Consider the following 22,500-nt stretch of genomic DNA (forward strand, 5'->3'; position numbering starts at 1 on the left):
TTATGTATTTCATTATTTATATTTATGTTTACATATACACATTATACAATTTACACATACATCATTTATACATACAATTTATGTTTCCAACAGTGTCCCTATATATATATATTAGACATATATATCACATATATATATATATATATATATATATATATATATATATATATATATATATATATATATATTAGAGCTGTGCAATATGGCAATATTTTATTGTATCATGATACATTTTGTTATTGAGATAAACAATATGTTTTTCTAAGCATATTGAGGATAATGTTAGTGCTTAATAAACACCAATAATTAGACTGGTAATAATTAGACTGTTTAACTAGATGAAACTATATTTCTGTATGAACTATTTGAAACTATAACTATATTTACTATATGTAATACATTTATATATATATATATATATATATATTTCTATATGAACTATAACTATATTTACTATATGTAATACATTTATATATATATATATATATATATATATATATTTCTATATGAACTATAACTATATTTACTATATGTAATACATTTATATATATATATATATATATATATATATATATATATATATATATTTCTATATGAACTATAACTATATTTACTATATGTAATACATTTATATATATATTTCTATATGAACTATAACTATATTTACTATATGTAATACATATATATATATATATATATATATATATATATATATATATATATGAACTATAACTATATTTACTATATGTAATACATTTATATATATATATATTTCTATATGAACTATATGAAACTATAACTATATTTACTATATGTAATACATATATATATATATATTTCTATATGAACTATATGAAACTATAACTATATTTACTATATGTAATACATTTATATATATATATATATATATATATATATATATATATATATATATGCTGTTAAGTTCTTTGAGGAACCTTTAGGAGGTTTCATTTTTTGTATGAAAAATGATGTATATTTTTATTTATATAATAAATTTATTATATTTTATATAATAAATAATTAATGTAATTAATTACATTCTTTTAGAATATATAATTATATTTATTTTATGTAAACAATATTAAATATGTTAAACAGTCTCAAAAATGCCACCGATTTTGACGCATATCTGCCTATTCAGGCTATAGCAGCTCCACCCCTCATGCTGAAGTTATAAAGAGTGTTTCAGCCTGGACTTAAGCCAATCAGAACAGAGGATATTTACATACATCAGCCTTAATAATTCGGAAATGTAGGATGTGGGAATTTTCTGGAATTTTAGAAAGCTGTCTTGACCATGAGGGGGTTGTTTTCTTCCCTTTTCTTTGCCTGGCTGGAGTCTGGCCTTCACTGGCCTTCACTGGCCTTCACCTGGACTCTGTCTGCCCTTTGATAATTCCCATGTTATTTTTAACTCACACGTAATCGGAGCAGGTGCTGTTCTTCAGGAAAGATCAATGAACTGATTCATCCCAGGATCAGCTTTGATAGCATTAGCCATCAGCTTTGAGCGCCCACCGATTCAGAGGCTTCAATGGGCCGAGGCTGGTAGGAAAACGACAGCCAGCGTGACTGGTGGGACGTTTAGAAGTCTGCTAATGCGCTTTAAAGCTCTCATAATGAATCAGCGCCGCTCAAATGAGCCAGAATCAAAACTAGTCTGGGTGGAGATGCACCCCTTTGATTCAGAACGAGGGCTAGCCGCTAATTCCTACGCCAAACTGGTTTGGGTTCAGCTTGCACCCCCAAAAAAGCCTCTATTATTATTATTATTCTCACAGCACTGGAGCTACGAAGCTAGCTAATGTAGCTAGCTAATGTAGCTAGCAAGTCCAAATCTAATTAGCATAGCATAAACTGGCTAAATCATCACACGCTAACCTCACAAGCGCTAAACGACTTGCTAATGTGGTTTCTAGCGCTGTATTTTACACTGGTTTTAGTAGGGGTCAAGCTAGCTAGCTAATCTTCAGTCAAAACCAGGCCTTTTGCCACAGTAATATGGGAGTTGTTTTGGTTAGACTTGCAATAAAACCCCCAATAAATGACTTTTAAACCGGTTGTGGTAAACAATGCTACGCTAAGACAGTGCTAACAGTGCTAACCTGAGGCATAAAAAGTGGGATATTTGGGTTATTTTGGTTGGCTTTACCATAAAATGCCTGTAAAGGATTGTCTATTAACAAGAGTTGACACTTTTGCCGGAGTAACTGTCTCTACCATCCAGGGAAGAAGGCTTTCTACTAGAGTTTGGAGGAGCATTGCTGTGAGGATTTGATTGCATTCAGCAAAGCTCTAGTGAGGTCAGAGCAGGTCTGTTAGGGCGGGGGTGATTTACACATGCGGTCTGAATGATGCTAATCTGTGCCGCCCTGTTCTCCTCACTGTCTATTAGCTACGCTAGCTCCTCGTATCTCCTGCACTACACTGAAGAACCCAACTTCAGACGGGCCAAACGTTCAAGTGTGTGTGTGTGTGTGTGTGTAGATATGATTTCTATCCTTGTGTAAAGGACAGTTTTTTTCAACTCGCGCCATTTAATCACCCAGATGTCATAAATGTGCTATATGGCACGTTGCGCTCCCCCTAAAAAAAACCACACACACACTCACCCCCCCCCCCCCTCCACCCGCTGAATTATTAAGCCGGGCCCACGCTCATTTGCATAAGTAGGCCCGCCCCTGTCCTGATTGAAATACAAATGTATGTATATATGCATGTGACATAGCGACAGAGCGGCACTTTATTAGAAGATGATTTAATATGCTGTGTGTGTGTGTGTGTGTGTGTGTGTGTGTGTGTGTGTTTGGGGGGGTCATATTAATATTTCTGACTCAATCTCTCTTTTTTCTTCGTTCTCTAAATTCTCTATTGCCTCTCTCTCTCTCTCTCTCTCTCTCTCTCTCTCCCCTTTCTCTCTTTCTCTCCTCTCTCTCTCTCTCTCTCCCCTTTCTCTCTTTCTCTCCTCTCTCTCTCTCTCTCTCCCCCTTTATTTCTTTCTCTCTCACTCGTTCTTTTTCCCTTCCACGCTCTCTCTCCCCTACTTTCTCTTTTTCTCTCTCTCCCATTCTCTCTCTCTCTCTCTCTCCCCCACTTTCTCTTTTTCTCTCTCTCCCATTCTCTCTCTCTCTCTCCCCCTTTCTTTTTCTCTCTCTCCCCCACTTTCTCTTTTTCTCTCTCTCCCCCTTTCTTTCTCTCTCTCTCTCCCCCACTTTCTCTTTTTCTCTCTCCCCCCCACTTTCTCTCTCTCTCACTCTCTCTCTCTCTCGCTCCCTTGCCCCCCCCCCCTGTAATGATAGATGTGTAGTGTAGTTAAAACGCATGCAAATGAGACAGCTGGCATCACACACACCATGTGACCTGTCAAGGTGGGGGTGGGTTCAAAGACACACTGCAGTGGGGAACCCTCCACACACACACACACACACACACACACAGCATCACTCATTTCCTGGAATAATCCTTTTTATGTCTTCTTCACCTCTCTCTCTCTCTCTCTCTCTCTCTCTCTCTCTCTCTCTCACCCTGTCATTTCAGCTGATAGCTGGGGTTCAGTGTGGAGCTGGTTGGAGCTGTACTGGCACCTCTTGTATTTAACACTGCACTAATACTGGGTGGGGCCTCCCCTCCCATCACACCACCTCCACCAGCCTGGACTGTTGACACAAGGCAGGTCGGGTCCATGGATTCCAGCTGTTGGTGCCAAATTCTGACCCTGCCATCAGACCAGGCTCCGGCTCTCCAGGCTTCAGCTGTCCAGTGCCGGCGAGCCTGTGCCGAGCCACTGCAGCCTAAGCTTTCTGGTCTTGACTGACAGAAGCAGAACCTGATGTACAGTGGTCTTCTGCTTGTTGTGGCCCACCCTCTTCAAGGTTGGAGGTGGTGGTGGTGGTGGTGTGCATTCTGAAACTGCTGGCCTGCTTCTGCATGATCTAATACACCGTACTGCTCTCTCTCTCTCTCTCTCTCTCTGTCTCTCTCTCTCTCTATCGCACTCACTCTCTGAATACAAAAGAGCTGAAGGTCAGAGTGGTGAGATCTAATGCTGGGGTCTTTTTTGAATATCACACAGAAGCATGCACACAGATACCCCTCTTGAAGTGTGTATGTGTGTGTGTGTGTGTGTGTGTGTGTGAGTGTGTGTGAGTATGTGTATGAGACAAGAAGACCAGCAGCAGGTATCCAGCAGGAAGTCTGCCAGAGTGGAGCTGCCAACTCACATGAATACACACACACACACACACATACATGCACACACACATTCCAACAGACTCCATTGGCATTGTGAAGATTCTCTCCTGCCAATATGTGCTCGCTCGCTCTCGCTCTCTCTCTCCAGCAGATGAGGAGAGGTTGTGCTTTCTGACCTGCCAAATTGTATCTGACATCTGTGTGTGTGTGTGTGTGTATGTGTGTGTGTGACTGTACAGTACCTTTTATTACAACACAACGAGCTCATTAAGTGTGTCACACATTTGCTCGGGGCGACATCGCGTACCCATCAGATCAGCCCACGCGGTGTGTTTAATAAATGCATGTAGGTTAAGTCTGCGGATGCGGGAGGACTGGGACCAGTACAGACCATTACATTTAATACCCTTAAACAGGACCAACAGCACATACACATCAAACACCCAGTAAAACACCCCCCCCCCAACCCCCCACCTCCCAGTCACACACATCATTCACATCACAAATCAGACTGTTCTTCTCAAATGGCCATGATGCTCAGAACTACACTCGTGTCCATAAGTATTTGGACAGAGACACACCATTGTGTAATCAGCAATGAAGCAATCGCTGTTAGCCAACTTTTAGCCCCTCCATTTTCACAGGCTCAAAAGTAATTGGACAGGCTCCAGTCAGGAACCCATGGACCAAATCACCGAAGCCAGGCCTTCACTGCAGACGCCTACTGCAGTTGCTGTTTGTTTGAGGGTCTTCATGTGGGTTGAGGTCCGGGTTGCTTCTGTGGTATGTTTTGGGCCATTTTTCACCTGTACTGTTTGGGTGGGGGAGGGGCTTCTTGTCGCTGGTTTGCTTTCACACCGACAAATTCAGTTTGAGCTGTGGAGCAATCACGCAAGTTCCCATCACCACTTTTCTGAACACGGTTATGCAAAATGGTCGGGCCTACCCAGCCAACATGCTAATGTGGGACTCGCATGGGTGGAAAATGGGCTTCCAGGTGGGTGTGGGCTCTGGGTGGGTTTGTGTATGCGGTTTTACTGGGACCCAGTGTTACAGCCCACCTTTATCTCACATGTAGTCCCATCTGGGCCCCACAAGCAGTGTACAACCCGGATGAAGCCCATGTGGAACTCCTTCCTGGTCCCATCACTGACCCTGGAGGACATCCACATGTGGATCCAGAGGACAACACTTTCTGGGTCGAAGTCGGGCTACCCGTACAGGCCCCACATGGACATGTGAGCTGGGTGGGTTCATCCTTTTACCGATTTTCCTTGTTTTCCTTGGATACAAACAGTCAAGCAGTGAAGAACCCACGTCATACTCCACATGTGGTGTAGAGACGGATAGAGACGCACCAGAGTCCGCTAAAAGTGAACCCCAGGCCACCAATTTTGGGAGGACCAGAGATCGCTTCAACTGTATGTATGTAGGATGTGGATCTATCAGTTGGAGACACTGACACTGGCAGAGCTGACTAGCTTCTGGATCCACATGAGTACCAGATCAGGCAGAATCTATGAGAGCATGGTTCAGTGAAGAGCTCCCGGGTCCTCCGTCCCCAAAAGACGCCCGTAATCTGAGTAGAAAGTAGATCCATATACACCTCAGTATTCATCCTGTTAGTAGAACATCATCAACAACCCCCAGAGAGCCAGTCCCACTGACCCATACCATAACAGTCCCTCCACCATGTTTGACAGATGATGTGGTAATAGTTTTTAAAACATGATCTCCATACTCAAGTTGACCTTGGCTTCATCTGAAGCCATCTCTCGATTGTAGACGTTGACCGTGAGGGTCTCAAGGGTCTCCTTGAGGGTGTTCTTGACTTGCTGAGATGTTTGTTATGAATGAATTGTTTGTGCATCTACTTTACTTATCTACTTCCAAGGTCTTCCAGGTGTTGCTGTGTTCGCCTTCATTTGCATTGACACCTCTTTAGACCTCATGTCCCCTCAAGTTCCCGTGAACTGCGGCCGGATGCACATTCTGCACTTGAAATGCAACTTTAACTGAATCCTCCAGACCTTTTAGCTCGTGAAATTACAAAAGAACAGGAACAGGCCAAACCTGTCCATTAAGCTGATTATCAGTCAGTTGTCCAGTTACTTTTGAGCCTGTGAAAATGGAAGTACTGTGTAAAAACAAGGCCTATTACATATTTAGGAAACCTCTTGAACCCATTAAGTCTGAACCTAATGCTCGGCAGGCTTTGTAGGCCAAACCGAAACCATCTGAAGGAACGTCCAGAGCCAAAAGCAGATCTGCTGCACTGACAGCGTTAAAATGGCTTTGACTTTATCGGCAAATATTGTGTGTACGCTCTCGCGGTCACGACTGAAGAGCTTCCAGAAAGCCAGGAGAGGGGAAATGTCATTTGGGCTGAGGGTTTATGAAATGAGTTTCATGCTGGGGATGCAGAACAGGATGAGTGAGGCTGGAGTTTGGAGCTGGAGGAGGTTCGTTGTGTGTTTGGGGACGGAGATTTTGCAGATGAAGACCAGGCTCTAGACGAAAGCTGGGTAACTCACTTTGAGGAGATGTAAATCAGGTTCTACTATTTTGAGGCATGAGGGTCTAACATTAGGAGACAGTGATCCAGCAGAGGTGGACCAGGTCCAGGCAGTTTCGGGTGGCTTGCTAACGTTTGAGGTTGGAGCTCTGAGAGATGTAGATCAGGTTCTAGCAGTTGAGGACGGATATCCAACATTTCGCAATGGGGACTAGGAGATGTAGATCAGGTTCTAGCAGTGTGTAAGTGGAGATCTTACATTAGGAGACCAGGTTACAGAAGTTGGTGTAGATGTAGACCTGGTTCTAACCTTTGAGAATAGAGAACTAACAGTCAGGGAGATAGATCTAGCAGATGTTGGGAATTGAGATCTAGGAGATGTAGACCAGGTTCTACTAGTTTGGGATGACGATCTAACATTAGAACACTGAGATCTAGGAGATGTAGACCAGGTTCTAGTAGAAGGGTGGATAACGAACTTTTGGGAATAGAGATCCAGGTGATATAGACCAGGTTCTAGCAATTTGTAAATGTAACATTAGGTGACTGTTCTCCAGGAGGTTCTAGTAGTTTGGGAATCGAGATTACCATTAGAAGACCAGGTTCTAGCAGAAGGGTGGAATACTAACTGTTGGTGATGGAGATCTAGGAGATGTATGTTAGGTTCTACTAGTTTGGGACGACAGTCTAACATTAGGAGCAGTGGTAGACCAGGTTCCAGTAGAAGGGTGGATAACAAACTTTTGGGAATGGTGATTTGGGAGATGTAGACCAGGTTCTAGCAGTTGGAGATCTAACATTAGGTGACTGTAATCCAGGAGGTTCTAGTAGTTTGGGAATGGAGATCTAACATTAGGTGACTGTAATCCAGGAGGTTCTAGCAGTTTGGCAGTGGAGATCTAACATTAGGTGACTGTAATCCAGGAGGTTCTAGTAGTTTGGGAATGGAGATCTAACATTAGGTGACTGTAATCCAGGAGGTTCTAGCAGTTTGGGAATGGAGATCTAACATTAGGTGACTGTATTCCAGGAGGTTCTAGTAGTTTGGGAAGGGAGATCTAACATAAGATGACTGTGATCCAGGAGGTTCTTGTAGTTTGGGAATGGGGATCTAACATTAGAAGACCAGGTTCTAACAGAAGGATGGAAAACTAACATTTTGGGAATGGAGATCTGGGAGATGTAGACCAGGTTCTAACAGTTTATAAATGGAGACTGTTTGAGAGAAGACTGTCGTCCAGCAGATGTATATCAGGTTCTAGTAGTTTTGGGATAGAGATCAAACATTATGAAACTCAGGTTCAGCAGATCAAGTCCAGGCAGTTGAGGGCGGACATCTAACATTTGGCAATGGAGGTCTAAGATATATACATCAGGTTCTAGCAGTTTGGGGATGTATATCTAACATTAGGTGACTTGGTTCCAGAGCAATCCAGGGATGTTGTTGAGATTGCTGCAGATGATACTGCTACAGGTCTCTTAGGAGGCAGCCGTGTTGCAGGTGCGAGACACCGGTCCTCTGTTCCCTGCATAAGGAAAAGAAAAGAGAAAGACAGATTACTTGTGGGATTTGGTACAAGCGGTTCCAGAGCAGACTGAGCTGGGTTCTCACCTCTGGGTCCGAAGTCTCTCATGTAGCAGTTCGTGCAGTAGGGCTTGTCATCATGCTGGAACAAGAACACATGGCAAGGTCTGTTGGAGACGGTTCTACACATTTCAAACCACTCTGAAATGATGGCCATGTGGAACCTGTGTCCTAAATTTGGATTATGTAGGTCTGTGTGTACCTCCGCATGTTGTCCGGGAGTAAGCTGTCTCTTACACTTGTGGCACTTCAGGCACAGGGGGTGATAATCCCGTCCTAGGGACCTCTTCTTCTCACCTAGTAAAATCGACAGTCGAGATATCAGGCAAGACCTAGCATCTCCAGGTATAAACCCGGCCTTAAATCGTAAAGCCAGCTCAGCTCTGAAACCTACTCCACCCATGAACTTTGTAGACGTTCTACAAAGACGTTCTACACAGTATGTAGAATGTGGATCAATCAGTTGGAGACCAGAGGCAGCAGTCTGAGCAGATGTTGAGGTGGTTGTAGCAACTAGGACTCAGTAACCTGGAACTTTCCAGGCCACAGGCAGAGCTGACTAACCTATGGATCCACATGAGTACCAGATCAGGCAGAATCTAGGAGAGCACGGTTTAGTAAAGTATTTGGACGCAGCCAGTACCATGGGAAACTGGGCCCTATTGGCTACATAGTGCGCTACTTTGGGGTTCCTTCATTTTGTAGCATAGTAGAATTTTCAGTGCACTGTAACAATCCCACAATGCACCGTAATATATAGCGTATATATAGCGATGTACCCTAACGGACATGGCTTGAAGAGTCGCATGCAGCTTCTCTGAGGAAGGCCGAAGTCAGAGACCGTATAAATGAGGAGACCGGATCGGTCACTGGTTCAAATATGGCGTCTGTTTATGGATGAAGTCCCGCCCTTCAAAACTAGAGCCAATCAGCTTGCTGGATTACTTCAGGAGTGGAGGAAGGTCAATAGAGAAGCTAGTTGTCTAGCACCATGGAAACCGTCTAGCTCCATGTTGTGTTGCTACAGCTCTTTTCATGAGTGTGTGTGTTGGAATTCAAACAAAGCATCTTTTCTTTGATGTCTTTGATGTCTTTTACTGATCAAAGAGTGATGAGAGCACACACACTCATCTCATTGACACCCATAGCTCACCTCCAGCTAATCTCAGATCTTTGTAAATAGCTACTTTGTCAAGCGTCTAGCAGAGCTTGAGTTCTTGGACCTCCATGTTTGGGCCAGTTGACCGGTCTGTGTTTGGGCTCCCTCTTGGGCCAGTTCTGTTCTCACGCAGCCTTGTGTAGGTCTTCCAGCGGCCAGAACTGTCCAGAACTCCGGAACTCTCAAAGCCCGGTACTGAAGCGGTCCAGGAACACTCCTCCCTGGCTTGGAGCTAGCTGTTAGCTTCCGGAGCTAGCAGACTTTGGCTTACGCTCTTTAAAAGCAGCCATGGCCGTCAGCCTCACAACTGCCAGTTTTCACTAACAGTCACTCTCAGTCTCTCTCTCTCTCTCTCTTTTACTTGAGCCAATTCCACTTCCTGCCACAAACCCAATGCTCCAGCTCACTTCCTGTGCTCGGCTGACTCATGGAGAGACGACCTGACAGCAGTTAACAGACACACACACGCACGCATACACACGTGCACACATGCACAAGCACATGTAGACTATATGTCCAAAAGTTTGTGGACACCCCTTCTAATGAATGCATTTAGCTACTTAAGGTTGTGCAGATGTGCAAATGCAAACACACACAGCTTGTCTGGTCCCTGTAGAGAAGTACTGCCAATAGAATAGAACCCTCTGGAGCAGATAAACATGAACCTATTGGCACCATGCCAATGGTATAAACCCCACCCCCCCCCCCCCCTCCCCCTGCATTGAGCTGTGGAGCAGTGGAAGAACTGTGGATCTCTAGAATGATGGATGGTGGAGCTCCATCCAGTACGTTTGGGATGAGTTGGGGTGATGATCGTCCAACATCCAACATCCTGACCTTGCTAACAGTTACTCTTGTTGCTGAATGCAATCAAATCCTCTAGTCCTCACAGCAATGCTCTTCCATAATCTAGCAGAAAGTCTTCTTCTAGAGACGGTTACTCCAACGAAAGCAGGATCGACTCTTTTTAATACCCTGGATTTCAGGTGTCCCAATACTTTTGTCCATGTAGTGGATATGTAAACCCAGGGCCAGCCTCGTTTGGCTTTAATTAGCCCACCAAAATTGGATGCCAGTGAATCAGGTAAGTGAAGAAGCCACCAAATCCAGTCTACCACACGTCTCAAAGACGTAGGCACTCTGGCTGTCCCACAGTACAGAATGTCTCCTAGAAGGTGCACCAAAAGCCAGCCTGGTGGGGCATCCTTGGATTCAACCCCCATTCTGGTTCCAAGAATCAATGAAGTTGAGCCCAAGGGTGAGTTCAATATCTACCTCTGCTAGCTATCTAATCTGCTGGTTATTTGGATATTTTGGGTATTTTAACTGCAGTGGGGACCGTCAAAGCCTTCTAGGTAATTAGAGAAGGCCGGATTTCATAATTAACGTCATTATTTTTAAGTTATGGTTACCCCAAAACATCAAACTGCGTTTATATAGTGTTCAGAAGAACATCCAGCAGAACCACATCAGAGTCAGTAAAACGGGCCAGTTCCAAAACCCCAAAACTGTTACATCACAGTCTCAACCTCTTTACATGCACGCCTCCAAAATGTACGTACACCAGCCCGCTAGCGTAAACCTTTAATGGCTAAATGCAGCGATTGTTTCAGGAGAATATGGAAGTGAGGCTAAAAAGGCTAAACGCTAATGCTAGGCTGACCAAAGAAAGGAGAAGAACCGTCCAGAGTAAGTGCTGCTGCAGGTATCCTGGAAATCAGGAGGGCTGACCGGGTGCTAGGCTAAAAGATAACCCAGCCGACCTGCAGGAATCCCTTCAGCTAGCTAACCACACACCTCATGTGGCAGCGCCCAGTAAGCTTTGGTAATAATTACAATGTCTTTGCTACAGTGCTAGGCTAGGCTAAGCTAATAAGCCAATTAAAGTATAGGTGAGATAACAGGGTGGTAAATAGGCTTGTTAAACCTCACCTCAACCAAAATCTCACTATTGATACATCAACCGACCTATTGAACAGGCCTGGGTTTCTTAAAAGCAGCTAGCTAACCACACTCTCGTTACAGTGCTAGGCTAGGCTAGGCAATGCTAGATGATGCAGTGCTCATATACGCCGTCTCTGTGACGTAAACCAGCCAATAAAAGCAGAGCTCATCATTTTTTTCCCTCCCCATGAGCCCTACGTACAAAAGAAATCAGCGTTTTTCATTCCGAGGCTAGATAACAGGGTGGTAATCAGGCTTGTAGACCTGCATGTGAGCGTTTTACACCCCCAACCAAAATCACACGCTCACTATTTAAACATCAGTCAACAACCTAGATACTCAGTAAATGCATTCTTAGGCAGCAGACGGGGTTATCCCATCCGGCCTGTAGAACAGCTCTGGTTCTCCTGAAAGCATCTCAGCACTCTTAGATGGTCGAGCGAGCTTCACACTGACCACTCTCTCTACCAGTTAACGTGATAAGATGGTTTTGGAAAACCTGGTCCAGCTTTGGTTGCGTTATCCGGCGTAACAGGGCTATGGATGCTGCCCCATCATGGGCTAATGGAAGCTACTAACATGCCAATCCTGTCTAGTCTCTTTCTAGAGAGCCCGGCCTGACCGAAGAGGTCAACTCCTGGGACAGAAAAGGTCCGGAGACCAGCTGGACTCACCGAAGTAGACGGGCTTTCCGCAAACGGGGCAGTAGCTCACCATGGCTGCAGCGACGCTAGAGAGAACATGCAGGAAATTGCGCTAGCGCTCGAAAGCGCAGCTCTCTGGAGGATGTGGCAAGAAGAGGTGTGCATTGACAGGAAGCGATTTAAAAAACAGAAGACCAAAAAAAAAAACACCCAGACAATTTAAACGAAAACAGCGTCGGGCGAGTGGGACGGCGGGACGCTGGGATTGGGACTAAGACTACAGATTAGGTCGCTTCTTTGAAAAAAGGCCAAAAAACATGTCCTAGAAAGTCAAACAGTATGTACAATAAATAGACAAAAGTATTTGGACACTTGATCATTCATTGCTTCTTCTGAAATCAAGGGGATTCAAAAAAGAGCTGATTCTGCTTCTGTTGGAGAAACTGTCTCTACTGTCCAGAGAGGGAGGCTTTCTACCAGATTAGGACCGACCATTTCTGTTTCACCAGAAACTCTCCAACTCATCCCAAACACAGTTCTCCCACTGCTCCACAGCTCAATGCCAGGGGGGGCTTTATACCCCTTCTCTAGCCCACGCCTGGCATTAGGCAGCATGGTGCCAATAGGTTCATGATGTTGATCTGCTCCTGCAGAGAGTCCTATTCTATTGGCAGTACTTCACTACAGGGACAAGACAAGCTGTGTGTGTGTGTGTGCAGTTGCACATCTGTGCTGATGCTCAGGCTCTTGTCCCTGAATGCAATCAAATCCTCACAGCAGTGCTCCTCCAACATCTAGTAGTCAGCCTTCCTTCTTCCCTGGACTCTCAGACTGGCAGTTACTCCAATTTCTATTAGCCTTGAATGAGCAGGTGTCCAAATACTTTTGTCCAAACTGTGTACCAGCCACAAAGCAACAGCAAAGCAACCACCTATATGCTACCCAATACTAGCATTGCTGTCAAGTGCATGACTGTTAGCTTGGCGCTAACATAGTACTAGAATCCCATAGCAGGGCTAGCAGATGCTGGCTCAGCGGTCAGAGCTAGTGTGGGTTCAGTACCCGGGGCTCGGCAAGCTGCCACCTTTGGGCCCCTGAACCAGGCCCTTAACCTTCTCTGTATTATCGTAACGTAAATGGCTTAAACTGAAATGCGGTCAGCGGACGCGACTGCGGCGCGAGAGCAGGATGCCTCAAGGTTACTTAAGGTTGCACTTCACACCCAGCGCCGTGGTCAGTGGCTGCGGTCAGAAATCAGAAGCGGTGCTGAGAGAGGTGTGAGGGTTTTCTATTCACCGTTCACAGACCAGGAGAGAGGCGATGAGAGGAGGGGATGAATAGAGGGAGGAAAGAAAGAGAGAGCGAGAGAGCGAGAGAGCGAGAGAGCGCGAGAGAGAGAGAGAGGTGGAGAGAGGGGAGGAAGTGAGAGGATGAATGAAGGACTGAGAGACGGGCTTAGAGAGAGCGAGAGAGCGCGAGAGGGAGAAAAGGACGGGATGTCAACAGGTCATATTTCATTTTTTGTCCTTTTCACCCTCCGTCTCTCTCTCTCTCTCTCTCTCTCGCTCTCTCGCTCTCCGTCTGACTCTCGCGCTCTCCGTCGGATTAAACGGATCCAGTCCGGTGTGGGAACCTAAGACCATACACATGCTCACACACATCAGTGACATCACTAGCTGGAGGCTTCAGAGAGAAGGCCTTTTAAAGGGGCCTCCTGGCTGGGTCGCATGTATATGTGTGTGTGTGTGTGTGTGTGTGTGAGTGTGTGTGGTCGTCCTTCTCCGTAAAGCCTCTCAGAAATCCCTTTTCCGTCCACTGCTCGGAATAATTCCTTATCGGTTCGGGGAAGCCCCCCCTCATTATTTTCCCTTTTCAGCCAGAACTGCCATTAAGCCCAAGTCCTTCGACTTTTAGGAGACTCAGGTTCTGAGGAGCTAAAGGCAGGAGATGTGTGAGGACGAGGAACGTCGGAGGCCGTGTGTGTGTGTGTGTGTGTGTGTGTGCATTTGCACATCATCCAACATCCTGACCTCACTCAGGCTATTGTCCCTGAATTCTCTTTTTTAATTAGCCTTGATTTCAGAAGAAGCAACGAATAAGCAGGTGTCCAAATACTTTTGTCCAAACTGTGTACCAGCCACCCAGCAACACCCTAAACAACACCCTAAAACTGGAGTCGAAGAACCAGGCCAGACTTGATGGACCAGCGGTTTTGGTGGGTATCTTCTGGACCCAGGTCCTCGTCCTTAAACTTTAGGCCACAGTTTAAGATTCAAACTCTTGCTCGAGTTTGGGGCGTCCACGTGGGATTCCTCCGGCCCTTCATTCCCACTCTCCAACATAACATGGTGGGTTGAAGCTATGCTAAACTGGGTGTGTCTGGAATCCCGCGATGGACTGGTGGACCCCCCTGTCTAGTGGGTATTTCTACCTTGCGCCCAAAGATTCCAGGTAGCTCTGGAAGGATCCATCGCTAACGGGAAGAAGCTGGTCTCTCACTACAGTACCCAGAATGCCCTGCGTAAACACATCATACAACAACTGTGGGATTTCCCAGAGCCTGTAGCTCCTCCCACCTTCAAAATCCTGCTGTACAGGTCGTGTTTAAGAACTCCAGCAGCACTGCTGTGTCTGATCCACTCGTACCAGCAGCGCAACACACACCACTTACACACCACCACCACCACCACCACGTCAGTCAGCCTCACTGCAGTGCTGAAAGTGATCGGCCCACCACCCAAATACTACAGTCTGCTCTGTGGTGGTCCGTCCTGTGGGGTCCGGACCTTTGAAGAACGGGTTGAAAGGAGGCTAATACCAAACTCTGCTGGGAAACAGATGGATACAGTCTGGGTTTGAGTGCCGTTAAAGGGGGCGTTCGGCCTGGGACCACACTGTGTTGATATTTTTGAGCACGGATCTGCTGTGACCGATGTGTTATGGAGTTTATTAGGGCAGGCCTAAAGAACTACATTACCCATAAGGCCTCAGTAGGAGCTCTGCCAAAGAGCAGAGCCAGAAGCCTCTCCAGTCTTTTTCTGTAGAGGCTGTGCTGCCAAACCGCCGTGGGGAGAGAGGGAGGGAGGGAGAGTGGGTGGGGGTGAGGAGGGGGGGGGGCAGAAGATGAAGAGGAACGAAGGAGTCTCTCTTCCTCCCTGGATTGGCTTGGCGCTGGGGAACTAACCCAAATCCTGGTTTTGGAGCCAACAGAAGGGAAAGAGAGTGCGGAGAGAGGGAGCGCGAATGAGTTAGTGCTTATTCATCACATTCACGTTCTTTCTTGGGCTGTGGCTGACGGAGACGACGGAGAAACAGGGCTGTGCGAGGCTATGTCTGTCTGTCTGTCTGCGAGTCTGTAGGGAAACCAGAGGAATACAGGCCTAAACTAAGCCTATATATATATATATAGAGAGAGAGAGAGAGAGAGAGCGAGAGAGACCACCCCACCCCCTCACATACACTATATATACTGCATATAAGCAGTATATATATGGGATATTATTGCATATAAGCAGCATATATACGGGATATTATTGCATATAGGCAGTATATATATGTGGTACTATTGCATATAGGCAGTATATAAATGGGGAACTATTGCATATAGGAAGTATATATATATATATATATATATGGGGTATTATTGCATACAGGCAGTATATATATGGGATATTATTGCATATAGGCAGTATATAAGGGATATTATTGCATATAGGCAGTATATATATGTGGTACTATTGCATATAGGCAGTATATATATGGGATATTATTGCATATAGGCAGTATATAAGGGATATTATTGCATATAAGCAGTATATATATGTGGTACTATTGCATATAGGCAGTATATATATGTGGTACTATTGCATATAGGCAGTATATAAATGGGGAACTATTGCATATAGGCAGTATACATATATATATATGGGGTACTATTGCATATAGGCAGTATATATATGGGGTATTCTTGCATATAGGCAGTATATATGGGGTACTATTGCATATGGCAGTATATATAGGGTAGTGTTTCATATTTATATAGGCAGTATATATGGGGTATTATAGCATATAGGCAGTATAAATAGGGTAGTAATTCATATTGCATATGGCAGTATATATAGGGTGGTATTTCATATTGTATATGGACAGTATATATAGGGTAGTATTTCATATTGCATATAGGCAGTATATATATGGGGTATTACTGCATATAGGCAGTATATATAGGGTAGTATTTCATATTGTATATGGACAGCATATATAGGGTAGTATTTCGTATTGCATATAGGCAGTATATATATGGGGTATTCTTGCACTTACATATTTATGTATATATATAATACATTAATGGAAAGACTGATCTATTTTTCTATTTGGTGTAGCCATGATATGTACTATATATGGCAGCACATATGGGACATGTGTGTGACCCACAGGTATGAAAACAAACGTGTGTATGGGTGTGTGAGCGCGCCAACTTTCAACAGCATGGGCAGAAGGTGTGGGCTTGTGGAAGAGATGTTGTGTCATAATGTTTGCACACCCGTCCCAGGTTGGCAACAGTTACATTGTGTGTGTGTGTGTGTGTGTGTGTGTGTGTGTAGCTACAATGTTTGCGAAGCTCAGTAGGCTTTGGCATCACACCCCAGGACTTGAAAGCAAAAACAGTTTTCACACCTTTCTCATTATGCACTTGGCAAACGTGCGGGCCCTCTGATGTCAGCAGGCCTGCACCATGTCCATACTGCTCAGGACGTCCCAACTGGAGCCCTTTCTGGCCAATCTCAAACACAGCATAATTCATACTGGAGCAAATGCAGTCTAGCCTGGCTTAATGAAGGCATCATCCTACAGCAGTCTAGACCCATCCATTCATCCTACAGCAGTCTAAGCTAGACCCATCCATTCCTCCTACAGCAGTCTAAACCCATCCATTCACCCTACAGCAGTCTAAACCCATCCATTCATCCTACAGCAGTCTAGACCCATCCATTCACCCTATAACAGTCTAAACCCATCCATTCCTCCTACAGCAGTCTAAACCCATCCATTCATCCTACAGCAGTCTAAACCCATCTATTCATCCTACAGCAGTCTAGACCTATCCATTCACCCTATAACAGTCTAGGCCCATCCATTCGTCCTACAGCAGTCTAAACCCATCCATTCATCCTACAGCAGTCTAAACCCATCCATTCATCCTACAGCAGTCTAGACCTATCCATTCACCCTATAACAGTCTAGGCCCATCCATTCCTCCTACAGCAGTCTAGTCCCACCCATTCGTCCTACAGCAGTCTAGTCCCACCCATTCGTCCTACAGCAGTCTAGGCCCATCCATTCCTCCTACAGCAGTCTAAACCCATCCATTCATCCTACAGCAGTCTAAACCCATCCATTCATCCTACAGCAGTCTAGACCTATCCATTCACCCTATAACAGTCTAGGCCCATCCATTCCTCCTACAGCAGTCTAGGCCCATCCATTCATCTTACAGCAGTCTAGTCCCACCCATTCGTCCTACAGCAGTCTAGACCCATCCATTCATCCTACAGCAGTCTAGACCCATCCATTCATCCTACAGCAGTCTAGACCCATCCATTCACCCTATAACAGTCTAGGCCCATCCATTCCTCCTACAGCAGTCTAGACCCATCCATTCATCCTACAGCAGTCTAGGCCCATCCATTCCTCCTACAGCAGTCTAGACCCATCCATTCATCCTACAGCAGTCTAGTCCCACCCATTCGTCCTACAGCAGTCTAGACCTATCCATTCACCCTATAACAGTCTAGGCCCATCCATTCCTCCTACAGCAGTCTAGACCCATCCATTCCTCCTACAGCAGTCTAGACCCACCCATTCGTCCTACAGCAGTCTAGACCTATCCATTCACCCTATAACAGTCTAGGCCCATCCATTCCTCCTACAGCAGTCTAGACCCATCCATTCCTCCTACAGCAGTCTAGACCCATCCATTCCTCCTACAGCAGTCTAGACCCATCCATTCCTCCTACAGCAGTCTAGACCCATCTATTCATCCTACAGCAGTCTAGGCCCATCCATTCATCCTACAGCAGTCTAGTCCCTTTAATGCGGCGTAAATGCTGCTGCATATTTTCCGGCTCTGGCTGGAATGAAAATCAAGGCCACGGCTACTAAAAACACTCACTGTACTTTTTTACACGCGTGTTTATGGGGCCTTCCAGTGTGGTGGGAACCATTGTGGACGAGCCTACCGGCGACCAAGACTGTTCAGGCCTAATGAAAAACAGGCCAGGCCGTGTGGAGGTGTTCGCTCGTTTCTCACACACTCGCTCAGCCAGAGAGCGCGAGAGCGAGGAAAGACTGTATATTTGTCGATTCTTGCCTTCACATTCTTGGCATAGCACTTCAACCCTCTTTTCTTTTAGTCTTATACTTTTCCCCCCTCCGCGCTCTCAGAGTCTCTGAGCCAATGGTCCGGTGCCAGTTCCCTCAGATTTGGTTTGGCTGGAGCGTAGAGTGGGTTGGCTCTCTCTCTCTCTCTCTCTCTCTCTCTCTCTCTCTCTCTCTCTTTCTCTTTCTCCCGCTCTCTCCCGCTCTCTCTCGCTCTCGCTCGCTCGCTCTCGGCTGAGAGACCGGTCACACAGGTTACATATGGTGCCAGTACTGCTGCTGTGCTTTAACACATGCAAGCCTGCTGCACTGAGCCTCATGTGTAGGTACATTCACATAGGGAACAATAGCATAAAAAAAATTAGCATATTAGCAAATATGCAGATTTGCTTATTTAAAGGGCCTAAAACACGTCACATGACCATGTTTAACCTTTTCTTATCCATTACACGGTGCCTTTAATATGCAAACGAGCTCTGGTCTCATTGGCCGGCCTATATTCCGCCTGGTTTAAAAGTGGCCCGCAGCGTGAAAGGGGCGGGGCTAGATTGCTGCAGGGCGTGTGTGTAGTATATACGCATATGCAAATTTGTGTTGGTTCTTTAAACAGGTTGTTACTGTGCGTTTACTGTGTGATATGCAAATGAGCTCTGCTCTCATTGGCTTGCTTATATTTCTAGTTTAAAAGCAGCCCAGGCTATGACACTCAACACACAAAGGGCGGGGCTAGTTTGCTGCCAGTGTGGGTAAAGTACATGCATATGTAAATGTGCTGCTTCTTATGACATCACAAAAGTCCTGATTTCCACATCTGGACGTTGATTTGGGCCCTTCAGAATGTAGAGTGAGACTTTTATTTTGTAAATCACGCTAATTTATCAGTATAATACATTCACGACCTTTATCTATTAAACCGAAACAAAGGCACTTTTTAAGGCACCTTTAAGACCGCAATATGCAAATAAGCTCTGCCTTGATTGGCTGCTCTGTTTTTCCCCCCTAAAATCGCAGTACAGTACAGTGTGTACAGTACATGTATATGGTTCTTATGACATCACAAAAGTCACACAGGACTTTTTTGCAGCCTCCTTTCTACATATCGAAAGTACCGACTGGACCTTGGAGCTGTGTCTACATACTATATGAAATTCTATTATTTGTGGGGGGAAAGTGTGGAATTCTGGGTTTTCTGATATGGACCCTTTAAAATGTACAGTGGGACTTTTATTTTGTAAATTACATTAATATACCAGTATAATAAACTCACAACCATTTATCAATCCTCTCTCTTCACCTATTACAATGAAATTATTACTGGTACAACTATAACTAATTGTTACTGTGCCTTTAAGACGGCGATATGCAAATGAGCTATGCTCTGATTGGCTGCTCTGTTTTTTTTTTAAAACATTTTTAAGCTTTCCAGGCCAGAAAACTCCTTTTGCACAACTTCAGCGGCTAAAGGAAAGGCTAATTGTATATTTTCTGGGTTTTGTGAAATTTGCTGGTTTTGCACTGTACGGACTGAAGATGCAGATTTTTCCATGATATGGGAGAATAATTTTGATAACATGGCCTTTATTTTGGGAATTACTTTAATATATTAGTGTAATACGTTCATTCTGGTGCTTGAACCTCTAATGAACCCTTATTAAAAATATCTTATTAAAAATTCTGCTTAATTTATTCTAGATATTTTGCTTTGTGAATTGTTAATTTGAAGCATATCAGCCTTTTAAATCATCATCATCATCATCATCATCATCATCAGCAGCAGCAGCAGAGTCTCCTCGGCTTGCACTTTAATTATGCCCCCCCCTCTCTCTCTCTCTCTCGCACGCTCTCGCGCTCTCTCTCTCTCCCTTTGTTTCTCTGTGCTGTTCTACAGCTGGTGTGTGTGTGCATGGTGCCCCTCCCCCAACGGCTCCAGCAAACCAATAAGGGTACATGTCAGCAAAGCCCCCCCCCACACACACACACACACTTCTTCCCTTACACACACACACTACCCACCCCCATCCTCCCTCTCTCTCTCTCTCTTTCGCTCTCCCATCCCCCTTTCTCTCTCGCCCCGTCTCCCACTCGCTCACCCCGATACTTCTTCTTCCCACTCGTTGGCTCAAGGCCCCTCGTCAAGCCGACGTCTCTGACCTTATCTCCCCCACACTGGCCACAGGAACCGATCCGCCTTTGCCTTTGTCCGCAGCGGCGAGTGACCGCTCTGTGTGTGTGTGTGTGTTGTTGTTGTCCAGGGTCTGGACGCTCGCAGGCAGGCAGGCCGACCGGCCGGATGAGCGAGGGGAAGGCAGGAAAAATCATTTGTCCGGCATCAAAGTCTGAGAGAGGAAGAAAACAGGGCCGTATGTGCGAAGAATGAAAGAAGAGGGTCTGGGAGGGGGTGGGGGTGGTGGGGTGGGTGGGGGAAGGGGTCCGAGCACTGCTGTTAGCAATGCTAACACACCGAATGCTGCACACCCAGGCCTTACGGAGGGGCCAGGCGACATTACAGTGACCTTAGCAAGTCACACAACAGCAGTGTGTTGGAATATAGCTGTAGGTAACACACACCAGGCCGTCCACAGCCGCTGTGGACACTGGCAATGTAGGCAGCGTCCCACGCTGGTCCCCAGGTGCTATCGCTGGTTCGAATCCCAGTCATGCTGCTAGCCATCGGCAGCCGAGGCCCTGAGAGAGCACAATTGGCCTTGCTGTGGTCCGCCCTCTCTAGTAACGAGGGCACCCGGTGTAGCTAGCATGCTGATCCACTCCCTCGATTGTATTAGCTATCATGCTACTAGTTAGCCAGTCAGACTGATCCCCCTTCGATTGTATTAGCTAGCCTAGCATGCTACGGGTTAGCCAGCCAAGTTGCCCCCCTCCACTTTATTATTTTATTTGGATCCCAATTATCTGCTGATCTTGCACAAGGTTAGCTCGATAGCGGTTAGCACGTGCACGATAACTAGCTTTACCTGTTGGTATTAGCTTCATATGCCAGCGTAGCAACAACACTATTATATTGTTGAACGTTGCTAATAAGTGATTCACATTTAATAAATAAAGTTAAATAGCGTCGTTTTATCCAGATAAAAACTCTTATCTTACGATAAATTTGTAATCTGGCATAGAAGTACGACAGATTTACAATGCGAAGATTTCTAATCAAGAACAGTTTTCCGTTCTCCATCGAGCTCGAATGATGTCACTTCCTCTTTGCGATGTGCGTTCAAGTGCATGTCGGACGGTAAGTTCCTCCGATGGGAAACACGCCCGCCCGTTCACCCGCCTTGGTCGCGTCCGTATGGTTAAGTTATAAAGAGCGAAAAGTATAAAAATAACACGTGGAGGCTGTCGAACCTTTTTTTTTTTTTTAATGAGTATATAAATATATATGTATTTATTTTGTAAATGAGAAATAATGATGTTTCTATTTGAATTTAGATACTAATTGTATGTTATTATTTAACATTTTATCGTTGGTAAACTGTTTCGTGTTACGAAATAACGCAAGAAATCTCGGCCAGTTGGAAAATTTGGTGTGTCTGACTTCGGCTCCCGATCTCAGAGGGTGTTCATGCGGTGCTTCCTGGTGGCTAACGTTTTATTTCCGATAAAAACGAAACCACTTGAATGCAGCATCGTAGACAAAACACGTGAGCGTGACGGGGTGGTCATTAAAACTCAGGGACGTACACAAATTACACAAGTTTTGGTGATATTTTAGAGGTGAATGTTTACGAACAATGAAAAAAGATTCCGAATAATTTGCTAATCTTTATGAAATAGTATTTTCTGATATATTATAATAAAAAGAACACTTCAGTTAACATCTTCACGCTTTGGAAATACCCTCTGGCCTGTGTTTTTGCCTCCTCAAATGTTGCTGCAGATGCGCATGGCGTCCGTTTTTGACGAAGGCCCTGGATTCCTGTGTGCTGTTTTTAGAGTAAAGGGCATCACTGCATTTAGCATCACTGCAAAATACAGGAACTCCCACACGGGATGATCCCGACCCAACTTTTACGCTTACAGTTGAAATCTATGGCAGTTTTGATGGATGGCC

At 45.1% G+C, this 22,500-nt stretch overlaps 1 protein-coding gene across 1 annotated transcript; it reads right to left on the bottom strand.

The window, feature by feature from the left end:
* Positions 1 to 4,693: 4,693 nt before the first annotated feature.
* On the bottom strand, positions 4,694 to 12,132 carry LOC140546752 (cysteine-rich protein 1). The gene is made up of 4 exons (XM_072670145.1): positions 12,090 to 12,132; positions 8,515 to 8,609; positions 8,340 to 8,394; positions 4,694 to 8,253 (listed from the first exon to the last, which is right to left on the bottom strand). Exons 1-4 carry the CDS (start codon positions 12,130 to 12,132, stop codon positions 8,207 to 8,209), a joined length of 240 nt encoding a protein of 79 aa, XP_072526246.1. The 3' UTR covers positions 4,694 to 8,206.
* Between the last annotated feature and the right edge of the window lie 10,368 nt (positions 12,133 to 22,500).

The sequence above is a fragment of the Salminus brasiliensis genome, chromosome 24 (assembly GCF_030463535.1).
Source record: "Salminus brasiliensis chromosome 24, fSalBra1.hap2, whole genome shotgun sequence".
NCBI lineage: Eukaryota > Metazoa > Chordata > Actinopteri > Characiformes > Bryconidae > Salminus > Salminus brasiliensis.

Coding starts and splice junctions, on each gene's coding strand:
- LOC140546752 (XM_072670145.1), bottom strand. CDS start 12,132: ATGGTGAGCTACTGCCCCGTTTGCGGAAAGCCCGTCTACTTCG. Junction 8,610..12,089: donor CGGAAAGCCCGTCTACTTCG/GTGAGTCCAGCT, acceptor CGATTTTACTAG/GTGAGAAGAAGAGGTCCCTA. Junction 8,395..8,514: donor CTCCCGGACAACATGCGGAG/GTACACACAGAC, acceptor TTCTTGTTCCAG/CATGATGACAAGCCCTACTG.